This window comes from Branchiostoma belcheri, unplaced genomic scaffold (genome assembly GCF_001625305.1).
Source record: "Branchiostoma belcheri isolate BF01 breed outbred unplaced genomic scaffold, Haploidv18h27 scaffold2, whole genome shotgun sequence".
Classification (NCBI taxonomy): Eukaryota; Metazoa; Chordata; class Leptocardii; order Amphioxiformes; family Branchiostomatidae; genus Branchiostoma; species Branchiostoma belcheri.
Window position 1 is genome coordinate 3,474,582 of NW_017803490.1, and position 12,762 is coordinate 3,487,343.

Sequence of the window (12,762 nt, forward strand, 5' to 3'; positions counted from 1 at the left end):
AATGAAACTGCACACACACTCGTAATAGACGGGACCAACTGACCATATATCATAGGACATGTAAAATGAAAATCTATGATACAAAATAAATAGTATATATATACAGCCAAAACCTGCATAGACTTTAGACGGTTGAAAAATATAATTAAAATTAACCAAGAAACAACGTGCTGACAAAATATCAAAATCATGATCGAACGTGTTATCTATGAAGATAATACCCAAGACATCGTAACATATGTGTGAATATCAAAGAAGTATAAACGTTAGCAATAGGAGATGAAGACAGCTGCAGTCTCGTACGAGTTCATTCATTCCTTTTTATGTCATAATTTAGTAGAATTTGTCAAAAGATGGTGGATGAGAGAGTGAGCCCGCGGTAAGGGTAACATTTAATTTCCCCTAGCGTGTACAAATGAACCTCTGCGGTGGATAAACTCCCCTGGACAATTATTCTACCTATTTGGATTAATCTTACGCTTTCTCAGTGTCAGCTTTTTTTTTATTCCAACATTTCATGACTGGACATGGTGACGGCAAACTCAAGTTATATCAACTTATTTTATGCCGTCACCAACGCAGATAAGAGGACAAATACGGAACAGGACAATACTCATTTTCACCTAAATTAAGTGAGGAAAGTCGTGTAAAGTGCTTTTCCTAAGGGCACAAGATAGTTGGCATGTCAGGACTCGAACCCGGGACCTCTTGGGAGTACTTAGGAGTACTCTGCCGCTACGCCACACGACCCGACAGCGTTGTCAGTCCGATTGAGACTATCGTTGTGTCACGTTTTGTGTGCAGAATGAGATAACCACTTCGTTTAACAAGTAGCGATGAAATGTCACATCTTTCAAGGGTAGAACTAGTGTCACATTGTTGAGATAAATCTTGTTAAATGTTGACTTCGTCAATATGATCTTGGTTGATAAGTGTACGAACAAAGTGTTTGTGTTGGTGCCTCTAGTAAACGTAACAATGAAATGTTATATTGCTGTGAGCTCAGTGTGCGTATTATTCGGTCTGGGAATATACAGATAAAAGATTTATCTATTAAATAATCCAGACATGTCAATGAATAAATGTGAAATTATATCTTTCTCTGGGTTTTGTCATAATTTACACAGGCACACCAAAGAACAATACCCTCGCAATGTAATAAATAGGAATAGTATCTATAAAGAATCTATATCTATCTATAGAGAAACAATAGGAAAGAGAAAGGCGGACACAGGTCATGTATGCTTTTACGTTTATTGTCTCGTTCTAAGTGGACAGTTTTGTCCCAGCGTTCGTCAGATTTTTCACACTAGATCTTCCTATTGCAGGTGACGTTGCAGCTCTTGTTGGGGTGGGGTGAGGGTGATCTGTACAGAAAACACATTGAGATGTACATTATTGTTAGCTAACAGCATGAAAGCCAATCAAAATCCTTGTTCTAACCATTGGCACTGTCCTTGGTGCTGATTGGCTATGAAGGCCACCGCGGAGACCAATCATAACCTTTGGTGCAACCACTGGGACTGTCCTTGGTGCTGATTGGCTGCCTACAAGCCAATGTGTAGGCCAATCGTATTCACTGTTGTAACCACTAGGTCTGTCCTTGGTGCTGATTGGCTGGCTACGTGCCAACATGGAGACCAATCATAATCTTTGTTGTAACTACTAGCACTGTCCTTGGTACTATTCGTCTGCTACAAGCCTAAACATGTCTAGTTTTTGCAAGCCTATATCACTATTTTTGTTTGATCTAGCTTGCCAAGCTTTACTTTGGGGTACATTTAACGGATAGGTCTTAACGGATCAAAAGGTTGTTGTTTCTTTTAATGTATTTCAGAGAAACAAAAATAATTCGTTTTGAACCATGAATAGCATTTTCCCTGCAACAACAATATCTTTGTAACTAGGAAAATTATACATAGAAAGAGTTCATGTTATTAGAATTTAGAAGCTTACATACCGTCAACTCGGTTCCAGCAGATGTTTAGGCCTTGTTTCCTGAAAGAAGAATAAGACAGATTTAGTCAGTACCATTCAGCACTCTGAGGTCATTCTTATTTTTAATCAAAGAGGACCTTCCTACTATATATGGTTAGTTAGTTGCATCTACGGATGATAATAATAACCTGTAAGTACAAGAGACACATTTACACGGGCATTCATATAATAGCAGATCCTAGGGTGGCAAAAAAACAGTATCAAATTGACCAGGAAGTATCCATCGGGCATAGAGGGTCCAAATCTCCAATACGATACCCTTGGGTGTCACCAATGGATACTGCCTGGCCATTTTGATACTGTCTTTTGCCATCCTAGGATCTGCTTGAAGATTGCCTGGGTACCATTTGATGCTTGATACTTTATTGGGGTAGCCATTAGTTGCACAAATTACTGAGATTTCCACAGCCCGGACAACAGATGTTTTATCGGTCCCAGCCCCAGGCCTTTCCTTATATGCTAGATCTTTCGCCATCCTAGGATCTGCTTGGAGATTACTAGTAGTACCCAGGCTATTGGAAAGATACCTGTTTTGAGGAAACGGCTGGGAATGCTCCTCCTGGCGGGCACCAGCAGCGGTGCAGGCTGCAGCTGCGGCGCGGGCTCCAGGGCAGGGACGAGCTGGGGGGCGTCGCCTGCTGGGATAAGTTCGGGGGAGGCAGGGATAAGTTGGGGGATGGGTTCGAGCTGGTGGGGCACGGGCTGGAGCATGGGCACGGCCTCGGGGATGGGAGCTAGGAAAGGAAGACCGTTAGAGAAGGGGACAAGCTGTGGGACGAATTCGGGGACATGGGATTCAGCATGGGACCCTGTGGAAACAAAATCTTCCAAATTAACCAGTTTTTATCAAACAAAAAATTATGCTAACAACAAAAATATAAACCCATTGCTAAACAACCCCCACCCCCCGGCCTTAACATGCAAAATCTCCGAATGAAAGAAACATTGTTAAACTTCCTTTCCGTGATACTATATACTGCTACTACAGAATCACACCCAGTATAACACTTCAGCATTTGCGGTCAAATCAAGACACAGTAAAAACTTGATACAAAACGGATAAGAAATATACAATATAATATATGGCAATAGGGTGGAGAGTAAAACAGAAGGTGCTGTTCTATGGACAGGAGGGGTACGTTTCTTATTTTTAGGCCTCTTCTGGGAATCTCCTAGACTACTACGACACTCGCCTGCCATGTCCATGCCGAAGTCGCTGAAGTCAGGCATTCGGCAGGCACAGATCTCACAGCCTCGCTCGTCTGAAGCCCGGCCGAACGGGCAGTCCAGGAAACACACGGTCTCCCGTCTGCACACTGCGGAAAACACGTGCCAACTCAGTCACACTAACCCAGAACTAACCCGGGAAACACACGGTCTCCCGTCTGCACACTGCGGAAAACACGTGCCAACTCAGTCAGACTAACCCAGAACTAACCCAGGACTAACCCAGGAAACACACGGGCTCCCGTCTGCACACTGGGTAATACAGGTACTAACTCAGTCAAACCCTGAACTAACCAAGGAGTCACTAGTCTCTACCATACTAACTACGCTGGCTATATTTGCCAGGGGAGTTTGACCGCCTTGTAGGTTTGACTGGCCGGAGGGAAGGAAACTACCTCTCCGCGGCCGGACTCCCTTGGCCAATTTTACTCTCTTTTTTTGCCGAATTCTACGACCCGTATTCCCGTAGAAAGGCCTGGTGGAGGCTGGTCACAAACGTCAAAAATAAATGTTGCATGGTTGGGATTTGGCAGTTTGAAATGGGACGCTAGGTGGCGTCTTACAGCACACCGTACCAGCACCAAGGACAAAATCGACAAGCTGATGTTACTTACTGTTGTCAAAGTTGACCGGTGCGCCCCATGTTTCAGCTGGAAAAGCAAGGTATAAATGTAGATTAGAGCTTGAAACAAAATGAATCTTCCTTTTTATAACGCCATAGATGATATAAAGTCTTACAACGATAAATTTCATCGGCCGGGACTGCTGCACCATGCAGTACTTTAGAAGTTCTCAGTACTTTCCATTTTTCACCCAGTTCTGAATATTGAAAAATCCCCGAATTTCAGGTGACTTTCAAAATCACTCTATTTGTCCATCAAAACTTTTTATACGCGTTCTAAAGCAAATCTAAAGTAGAGAAGGCTTAACATACAAACGTCCGAGGTTTAACAACATATTTTGAATGTAAGATCAAATTCGTGTTCGACAAAGACGAAGAAAGCTTTTCGGTACGTTCCACGAATCTAAATCAGGGCATACAAAAATCAGAAGTATTTTGAGTGTAAGACCGAATTGTACAAAAGAGGGGAAAAAAGCCTTACCGGAGCAGAGTGGTACAAGACAGACGAGTGCGAGTGCCAGGATCATCTTGCCAGGAGTTTTTCTGCTTCTTCTTCGCTCGGTACTAGTCGTCAGGAGTCGGTGCCTGGTGTCGGTACCTCCCTGCCGTACCGCCAACCCTTATATACAGTCCGGGCTTCCTGCTCAAACATACAAGGCCCCAAACACGCGCGCAAACTTCGGATGTTTCCCTTCCCCCCAGTGAACAGAAAAATCTGACCACATTCACGAGAAGAGTTTGGTTTCTACAACAATTTACAACAAAAACGCCGACGGCAGGTGGTGGAGTGCCCACACTTCTCCCACAGAATCTAATAGGAAGTACAAACAGACCCATACAACATGATTGTTAAGTGGTCCTTACATTAATGGGGTCGGGAAATCTTTTCAATCACAGTAACCTCCTATGTACAAACAGAATGTATCGAGTTTAGATACGTGGTGTAAGCATTGAAAAACATGCGTCATTTTGTTCTTGGTAAGGGTTCTTTGTACGCACTTCCTATGTGGGTTTTCGTAATTAATCTGAATTGTGTGGGAAAGTACGACGATATACAAAGAAATGGGAGGAAATAACACTTTTCTTAGAGCTACTGTTTCAAACACAGGGACAAACTTAGACTAACAGTTGGAGTTTCTTTGTTCTTGTTTTCCGGACTTTCCCAAGACAAAATAAGGGTCAGGGTCAGATAAGGTTCACGGGGTGAGCCTGCCCTCCCGACATTTTGAGAAGACAAAATATATCTTTTAAGAAATAAATCATAACGATATGTTCCTCTAGAATTTGTGTATGTTTGTATCTTGTTACTTATAATAACAGTTTATACAAGTGGTTTCCCTGATAATGAAAGTCTTATTTTTCTCAAAGGCATATAAATTTGAAAACATGTGTCCCTCCCTATATTCTTCTTTTCTTGTCATCACTTTTTCTGCTGAATGGCGTAAGTAAAGTTGGTATGAGAAGAGCTTGGGAACATGTGCTCAGTTACTTGCCTTTCATTCTTCACAATGCAGACGTTTAAAATGAAGTTTCTATTTGTTATTTCTATGTCTACATTATTGAAAATATATCACAAACACGTGTCATGCATACGTCTCATGTTGCCTTAAATATTTTGCTATGACTCAGGTATCCCTGGTTTTTATGTCAATGTTTCTCGTACTGTTCAATATTAAAGGTGTACAAATTGATTCTTTTACCAACATCTTATATACTAGCAATACAGTCATCTTACATAATACAGTTAGACGTTTTTGGGACATTTATAAAATAGACTCATATAGACAGCTGGCTCCAGTCATTCAAGGTCTCACAGTGTCATAGATGTGTGTATATAAGTATGATATGTATATATACACACAAATGTAAAGTAAAACATATAATTCAAAACTGTCTGGAAGTCTGACTTTTGCCACACATCGTGTATGATATTTTTCAACTGCATCAGAATTTGACTGTTGCAGACCTTATTGTTTATGACACATTTGAACACTATATACGGAATCTTTGTCGGATGTGAATATGACATAATTAAATGGGATGTTCTATCGATGTGCTATGCACAATACATTACAGTTTTGCGCAGGTGCAGTACGTTCTGTGGACGTGCTCATGTTACTAAGTATAAACAAACAAACAAACAACCATTGTGAACTGCCAGCAAGAAGTGGTATTTATTCAATAGTAGACATACATGAACATCCACATCAACAAGAGTCACTGTGATAATGTTACATATATAGCTAAAAATATAGATTTCACGGAATGCATGGCAATCTATACATGAATTTTCATCATGTGTGTCTTCAAGTTTTGAATTTTTAACCATCCCAGTCCAAATATCAATTCAACAACGATATATGTGATTATCACGACTCAATATAAGTGATCACATCAAAAGATGTCAAGATATTATTTACCTTAGTATTCACATAACCAGGATTTCAACATAGTCAATACTGTCCAAAAGGCCATATTCACATAACATTTACTGGTAGATATTGCAAAGTTTTGGACCATCTTTTACAGTTGTCATTGAATTGAGTGAAGTTAAGTGACCAAGCTATTTGGTAATAGATTTATAGCTTGACCTTTTCACATTCATTCTATAACAAACACAGGTCTCATTTTAATATTTACTATATAGAGTAGACTACAGTATAGCTTGAGCCTTGATATACTACATTTATCCTATCCTATCGGCCCTCCATGTTCTTGTCTCTGAGAATGACTGCTTCATCAAACTTGATCATGTAGGTAGTTCCTCTGTGCCAGTGTGCCGTGACTTTAGCAGGGAAACCGCAGCCGTTTAGAACTGCCTCTACAATCCCCGCAGTAAAGGCAGCACAGTTTAAACTTCCCTTGTCCTGAAACAAACAGACTGTGAATAAGTAACTAGAAAGGCAACATTTGCAAGCAAATGTGGCATATATCACTACCATCTCTCCTCCATGGTGTAGGGAGTGAAATATAAAAACATGGAGACATTGAACTCAACACTGTCACACATAATAATGGAATAACATGTTATTATCATTATAATATATCATATATATAGAATGTATGGCTATGAATCTTAATATACTTGTGGTATTCTTCTAAGTTCACAGGTTTTGTAGCCAGGTACCTTTGGAACGGAGATAAACTTGTTGACGAGCGGATCTTTTTCGACGATGTAGTACGTCTTGTCGTCATCGTTGGCGTGTTCTAACTTGTCCGCCTCTTTCCCAAACAGCGTCTTCCAGACCGTTGTTTTCACAAACAGCAGCATGTTCAGGAGCTTGATTTCTCGCTTGTAATTCCTCTCCCTGTGGAGTCAATATTAAAAATAAAGATATCAGAGGGCCTGCATGTGGGGGTAGTGATTACGAATTATGCAAAATTTCTGCCGCCGATTACGAATTATGCTAAATCCTCAGAGCTGATTACGACTTTACGCTTTGCGGCCAATGTACTTTTACGAATTACGTTCATTTTGTGGGAGGCTGCCTACGGATTACGAAGACTACAAAGGCCTGATTACGCCTTACGAAAAAGGGGGTTGGAAATACCACCTGCAACTGTAACTGGATCCTTGGATAATTTGATTCTTACATGGTTTGAAAGCTGAATCATGTGTGCAATCGGTTTTACACTTGTGGTAGACTTTTGGTTCACAACATGGTTATCGGGGGAACATCATAGAGGGAAATATTTAGTGGGAAAAACACCCAAAATTTATGCCCCCCTCCCCACCTGAGAAACAGTGTGTCCAGAATGCGGAAGCCGACGTGTTGTCCCAGGTCGGACAGTTTCTGCTGCAGTTCGGGGACCGTGTGCACCCGGTTCTGACAGTACTGTACCATCTCCGAGAACAGGAAGGCGAAGGAGCTCAGGTTCAGCTCGCCCTTGCCTTTACTGAGCGGCTTGTCGAGAATACTAGGCTTGGAACGACTCATTCTGGACTCCATCTTTGAAAGGCTAACTATGGGATATGATGATTTACAGAATACGTTCCTTTGTGTCAAGCTCAAGCCACTAAATTCATCATAAAACACTTTAAAATCGTAGGAAAAATAAACGTGGATCTTTTATGAAGTTACTTGTCTGTAGGAGGAAGATATAGACCATAACATAAAGTTACATATATGAACTCTGTAAACCCTTTTGTAGCCATTGATCGTACTGGTGGCTATGAAAGGAGTATAACAGTATACCAGATACTTCCCTGGGGTTTAAAATAACACATAAGGTTATTTTGCGAACCCGATCAAAAATATTATAGCAATATTAGAGTATGTTACAGCACTTTTTTTTTTATAAGCAAACGGCACGGAGCATGAAATAAAGGAGATTATATAAATTTTGTAAACCCTTCCAAAACCTCAATATTTACCAAGGGAATGATGGGAAAGGTCAAAATATGACCTGACGTTTCCCGCCAGTTTCAAATTGGACGATTTCGCTGTCAACAGCCCCAGAAAAGCCTATAAAGGTAGCATTCCTGTCTCCCTAGTCTGCAGAATTCACCACCAGAATGAAGACCAAGAAGTTAAGTCTCGTGGTGGCGGCCTGTAACAACATGGGCATCGGTGTGGACGGCAAAATCCCCTGGACTCTGAGGTAAACACTGGCGCCCCCCTCCCCAACTTGTCAGTAGACTCTTGATAATTTAACCTAGTTAAAGTCAAACCTTAAGCTGATTTCTGGTACTGACCCCCTTTTAGACTTAAGTACATCGAAGCCTCGCAATGTTTTGCACATGGAAATATTTTGTCGTAACAATTACGTTTTAGAAGAATATTATATATATTATTAGATAACAGTACGTCAGCCTACCCACTGCATATAACATCCGTGTCCATAAATATATCACCAGGGTCCATAATATCGCCACCTTGAGAAATAGTGTGCTTTAGAAGATATTTTTACTGCAACATGCTTTTGGTATGCACTCCTGCACACCTCACAATTTACATACCTAGGGTATGTTGCAGTAAAAATATCTTTAAGCACACTGTTTCTCAAGGTGGCGATATTATGGACCTGGTGATATTATGGACACAGATGTTACTCTCAGGAATCTGTTGGATTCACCACATTCTACAATATCATTCCAAAGAATCTTAATTGACACAACAAAAGTACAGTGCTTTTCGCAAGGTCTTCAACAACTTACAAGTGGATAGAAATATTATAAGTAACTTACTAATTTAGTATATTGATGTACCTATAGGCTTATCTCATAGAGTGAAATTGAATTCTTTTGACCAATATTTTGACATTTATGTTTCCATGGCAGGGGTGACCTGAAGTTCTTCAGCAGACTGACATCTGGGACAGAGGAAGAAGGTAAACAATCAGTTAGAAAAATTCAAACGTTTGAAACTGACAATTTAGTTTCGTAGATAGACTGATCACTTTGCATTTGGTAGGCCCAGGGTCATACCAATGTACATGCTGTAAAGTGTGCTTCCCATAGAAAGACACTTACGGGAAATAGTATGGTAGTTGAACAAACACCAATACCAATAAGATAGCCCCCTGCTGTAGTGATTCAACATCTGTGTGGCCCAAATAGCTGTTGAAGACTTGGGCACTGCTAAATTTATTTGTATATAATTGTGTTTTTGTTTCCACAACTGTAAGTATGAAAAACAGATCTGTAGATCTGAGATGTACTCTTGATATTAAATAGATAAACTTAAAACTTGAAATACATTGTACACCAAATGGCATGTGAATGCTTTTATACTATTAATTATAGAACCTGTATGATAAGGTATGTCACTCTATCTCTGACTGATTGTTGTTGTGTGTGTTTTGTGCTATTTTTCCAGGGAAGCAGAATGCAGTAGTGATGGGGAGGAAGACTTGGTTCTCCATACCTGATCGCTTCAGACCACTCCCCAAGAGACTTAACGTTGTTTTGAGTCGCAATCTCACGTAAGCATTTATAAACCATGATAGCCTGTATACTACATGTACAGTGTTCGAAATACTTTTTTGAGCCAGGTAGTGTTTCATGTAGTGCGGCGTTAGTGCGCTATATACTGGGTACTAGTATTTCGAACACTGAATGTAGATGTAATAGTGGGCCTTAGGTAACGTTACATGTGATAGTTGTATCATACTTGTATGTAAATATCTACATGTTTGTCTTAAATGTTTTTTCCAAGCTTTGCCGGTACAGTCATACCTGTCTATATTTACCACAGACTTGAGTCTTGACAAAAAATTCTACCAATATATTAACAGGTGGTCACCACAGACACGATTCTTAAAGCTTGTGTCCATAGGGAAAATACATCTAAGAGATCACGAAAAAGTGGTTTAACTTGCTTGCTGGTCTATGTGATCACTAGTACAGTTGTACTTTACTGCCCTTGTCTTACCTTTCCCCTCTGTCTGACTATAACTGTGTGGCTGTAATACTGCAGAACACCACCAGAGGGCGCTCATCACCTGGCAGGCAGCCTGGAGGAAGCCGTGAAGATGTTGACTGAATCTCCAGTGGCAGACTCTGTAGACAAAGTCTTCATCATTGGAGGCAACTCAGTGTACAAGGTCAACATCTCCATGTTCTTCTCACTCTCTCGTTAAAACATATACAATAGCACATTTCTTGTTCAAATTAATGTACAGTCATGGAGACAATTGCTTACAGTACACTTGTATATTTTTGAGGTGAAAGTAGGTTTTGCAATTTTTAAAGTGTGATGTTGAAACAATGATGTTTGATGTTTGTAGTACAGCAATAAAGCTTTGAGAATGGATATATCCTGCCTCATGAATTGACATTTGTAACTAATTTTTAACATAGTCACATCATTTTTCACATTTCTGCCATTTGTAAACAACGCAAAAGCAAGCCGTAAAAAAGTTACTTATTTTTGGGTAACCTACAAAAGTTGCAACCATATGTTGTGGTTATTGCTGTGCAGTTTAATAAGGTAGATTCAACTCATGATGTAAGAATATCAGTGATTTTGTTCAATGGTTTGATCTGTCCAATTCTACAATACCTACCTTTAACATGTATTGTTGTGTTTCACCTTGCAGGATGCCTTGAGCCACCCCAGCTGTCACAGAGTCTACCTTACCAGGGTGTATAAGGACTTCACATGTGATACCTACTTCCCAAGTATGGACAATAGCTTTAAACTTGTCAGGTCAGTGGTATTTAGTGATGTGACTTTGGATTGTTTCACTTTAATTGGGGGGGCAGGGATTTAATGTACTTTAGAAAGGGCATATTCAGTCATTAAAAAGGTTAGACTGAATTAAGAATTAGCAGGTTGATAAGTTGGATTGTGTTTGTATTACTGTCTAGTCTGTATTTCTGTTTATGTGTATATGTTGTGTGCGTGTGTCTGTATGTGTGTTTGTGTGAGTGTTTGAGTTTGCATGTGACTACTTCTGCATGTGTGTGTGTGTCTGTGATTCCTTAATTACTCGATGCATCATTAAAATACATCACCTGCCCATAGTGTTGCTATGTTTATCTGTTGGAATGAATACTGTATACTACTGAAGTGTACACTACTAACATGTATTTTTGCTATCCTGTTTAGTGACCCTGGAATCCCCTCTGAGATGCAAGAAGAAAACGGCATTGAGTATAAGTATGAGGTGTATGAGAAGGTTGAATGAGTGGGCCCTGTATGCTGCCTTGAGGAACACAGGATTGTGAAACAGCCACATTCCTCTGTTGTCTAAAAGTTAAGCTTAAACTGGTCTGTGCTCTCAATGCTGTAGATATCTGTATCAGTTTAGCCGGTATAACTGCCCTTTGGTGTAGCACACCAGCTATAAAACTAAAGAATGCTTTTGGTAAAGCACAAGACTCCTGGATTTTAAAAACAAAAACTAGGTTACCACAAAGCTTGAAGCCACTAGAGGTTCCCATTATTTGTTACTTAAATGAAGCTCAATGACATGTATATTAAGGACTTATGAATCAAAATAGACCTCAAAGGTCTATTTTGATTCCGCTTGCATCTAGAATATCTTTCTGGTGGAGGTCACTAAGTAGTTAACATACTGAGGGAGAGTAAGGGAAGATTTTCACCACTTCAACTTAAACAGCATTTTTCAACAGCATAGAGGCAAGAGGCAGGCCGCCATCAAGCCTCAGCATCACTGTGTGCAAGCATGTCTAACCCTCGGAGGACGAGGAACAACGGACGTTAAACCAGATAGTTAGTGTGGCTACTGTGGTATTGAAATAGAATTAAATAGAATCAAATACGATATAAGATTTTTGTTGGTCCTTGATTTGAATAGGTCAATTTTATACCTACATGTGGTATTAGGAAAGCAATCAGGAGCTTATTTCCTTGCTTTTTTTTTTACTTTTAGATGTACAGTATATTAAAGTACTAGTATCACAAGTACAACCATAAAAAGGTACAGCATTCGTTCTCAACTAAGGTGAAACATGATGCAACTACCTGTAGCTAAGAGTAGTGTAATGAAGGTTTGCTAGGTCTGCATTTTCAGTCAACCACACCGGGTCACCCTTACTCTTCTTCATAAGTGTGCTGGGTTCTTTTACATGAAAAACCTGACGCTCCCGCATGTACAGTGCTTCCAGCGTTATGTCACCATCCAAAATGACTAATACATGTACAACCTCAACTAATCATGCCAAGCGGGGATGGAACCTTTGCCCTTTGGATCCATGGAACTTGCCTTAGCATAATTCTCTGCCTCTACAGTTCAACTTTTTGAAAAGTGTTTCCATTTGCCCATAATCATGTTATAAGGAAAACAAAGGCTGCTGAATTGTGTATTTTCTTATGAAAAATATACAATAAGAGATAAGACAACAACAAATAAGATTCAATTTCTTACTTTATTTAAAAACTTGATATGATTATTACAGGTGAGGTGTCTATGGCAACTTGCATGATCGGGTGAATACTAGTACCTAT

At 40.0% G+C, this 12,762-nt stretch overlaps 3 protein-coding genes across 3 annotated transcripts; 1 reads left to right on the forward strand and 2 right to left on the reverse strand.

Annotated features, from left to right (window-relative positions):
- Positions 1-1,238: 1,238 nt before the first annotated feature.
- LOC109468639 lies at positions 1,239-4,517 on the reverse strand. The gene is made up of 6 exons (XM_019766955.1): positions 4,329-4,517; positions 3,840-3,875; positions 3,192-3,314; positions 2,526-2,807; positions 1,961-1,998; positions 1,239-1,367 (listed from the first exon to the last, which is right to left on the reverse strand). The coding sequence occupies exons 1-5, from the start codon at positions 4,372-4,374 to the stop codon at positions 1,985-1,987; spliced, it is 501 nt and encodes a 166-aa protein (XP_019622514.1). The 5' UTR covers positions 4,375-4,517; the 3' UTR covers positions 1,239-1,367; positions 1,961-1,984.
- A 1,896-nt stretch (positions 4,518-6,413) lies between these two features.
- LOC109468633 (trafficking protein particle complex subunit 5-like) lies at positions 6,414-7,837 on the reverse strand. Its single transcript, XM_019766950.1, has 3 exons — positions 7,583-7,837; positions 6,975-7,155; positions 6,414-6,714 (listed from the first exon to the last, which is right to left on the reverse strand). Exons 1-3 carry the CDS (start codon positions 7,795-7,797, stop codon positions 6,544-6,546), a joined length of 567 nt encoding a protein of 188 aa, XP_019622509.1. The 5' UTR covers positions 7,798-7,837; the 3' UTR covers positions 6,414-6,543.
- Positions 7,838-8,242: 405 nt separating this feature from the next.
- LOC109468634 (dihydrofolate reductase-like) lies at positions 8,243-11,871 on the forward strand. Its single transcript, XM_019766951.1, has 6 exons — positions 8,243-8,449; positions 9,129-9,178; positions 9,667-9,772; positions 10,267-10,393; positions 10,889-10,998; positions 11,401-11,871. Exons 1-6 carry the CDS (start codon positions 8,364-8,366, stop codon positions 11,477-11,479), a joined length of 558 nt encoding a protein of 185 aa, XP_019622510.1. The 5' UTR covers positions 8,243-8,363; the 3' UTR covers positions 11,480-11,871.
- Positions 11,872-12,762: the final 891 nt, after the last annotated feature.

Coding starts and splice junctions, on each gene's coding strand:
- LOC109468639 (XM_019766955.1), bottom strand. CDS start 4,374: ATGATCCTGGCACTCGCACTCGTCTGTCTTGTACCACTCTGCTCCG. Junction 3,876..4,328: donor TCTTGTACCACTCTGCTCCG/GTAAGGCTTTTT, acceptor TTGCTTTTCCAG/CTGAAACATGGGGCGCACCG. Junction 3,315..3,839: donor ACCGGTCAACTTTGACAACA/GTAAGTAACATC, acceptor TGTTTTCCGCAG/TGTGCAGACGGGAGACCGTG.
- LOC109468633 (XM_019766950.1), bottom strand. CDS start 7,797: ATGGAGTCCAGAATGAGTCGTTCCAAGCCTAGTATTCTCGACAAGCCG. Junction 7,156..7,582: donor CTGGACACACTGTTTCTCAG/GTGGGGAGGGGG, acceptor TTGACTCCACAG/GGAGAGGAATTACAAGCGAG. Junction 6,715..6,974: donor AGTTTATCTCCGTTCCAAAG/GTACCTGGCTAC, acceptor TGTTTGTTTCAG/GACAAGGGAAGTTTAAACTG.
- LOC109468634 (XM_019766951.1), top strand. CDS start 8,364: ATGAAGACCAAGAAGTTAAGTCTCGTGGTGGCGGCCTGTAACAACATG. Junction 9,179..9,666: donor ATCTGGGACAGAGGAAGAAG/GTAAACAATCAG, acceptor CTATTTTTCCAG/GGAAGCAGAATGCAGTAGTG. Junction 9,773..10,266: donor GTTTTGAGTCGCAATCTCAC/GTAAGCATTTAT, acceptor GTAATACTGCAG/AACACCACCAGAGGGCGCTC.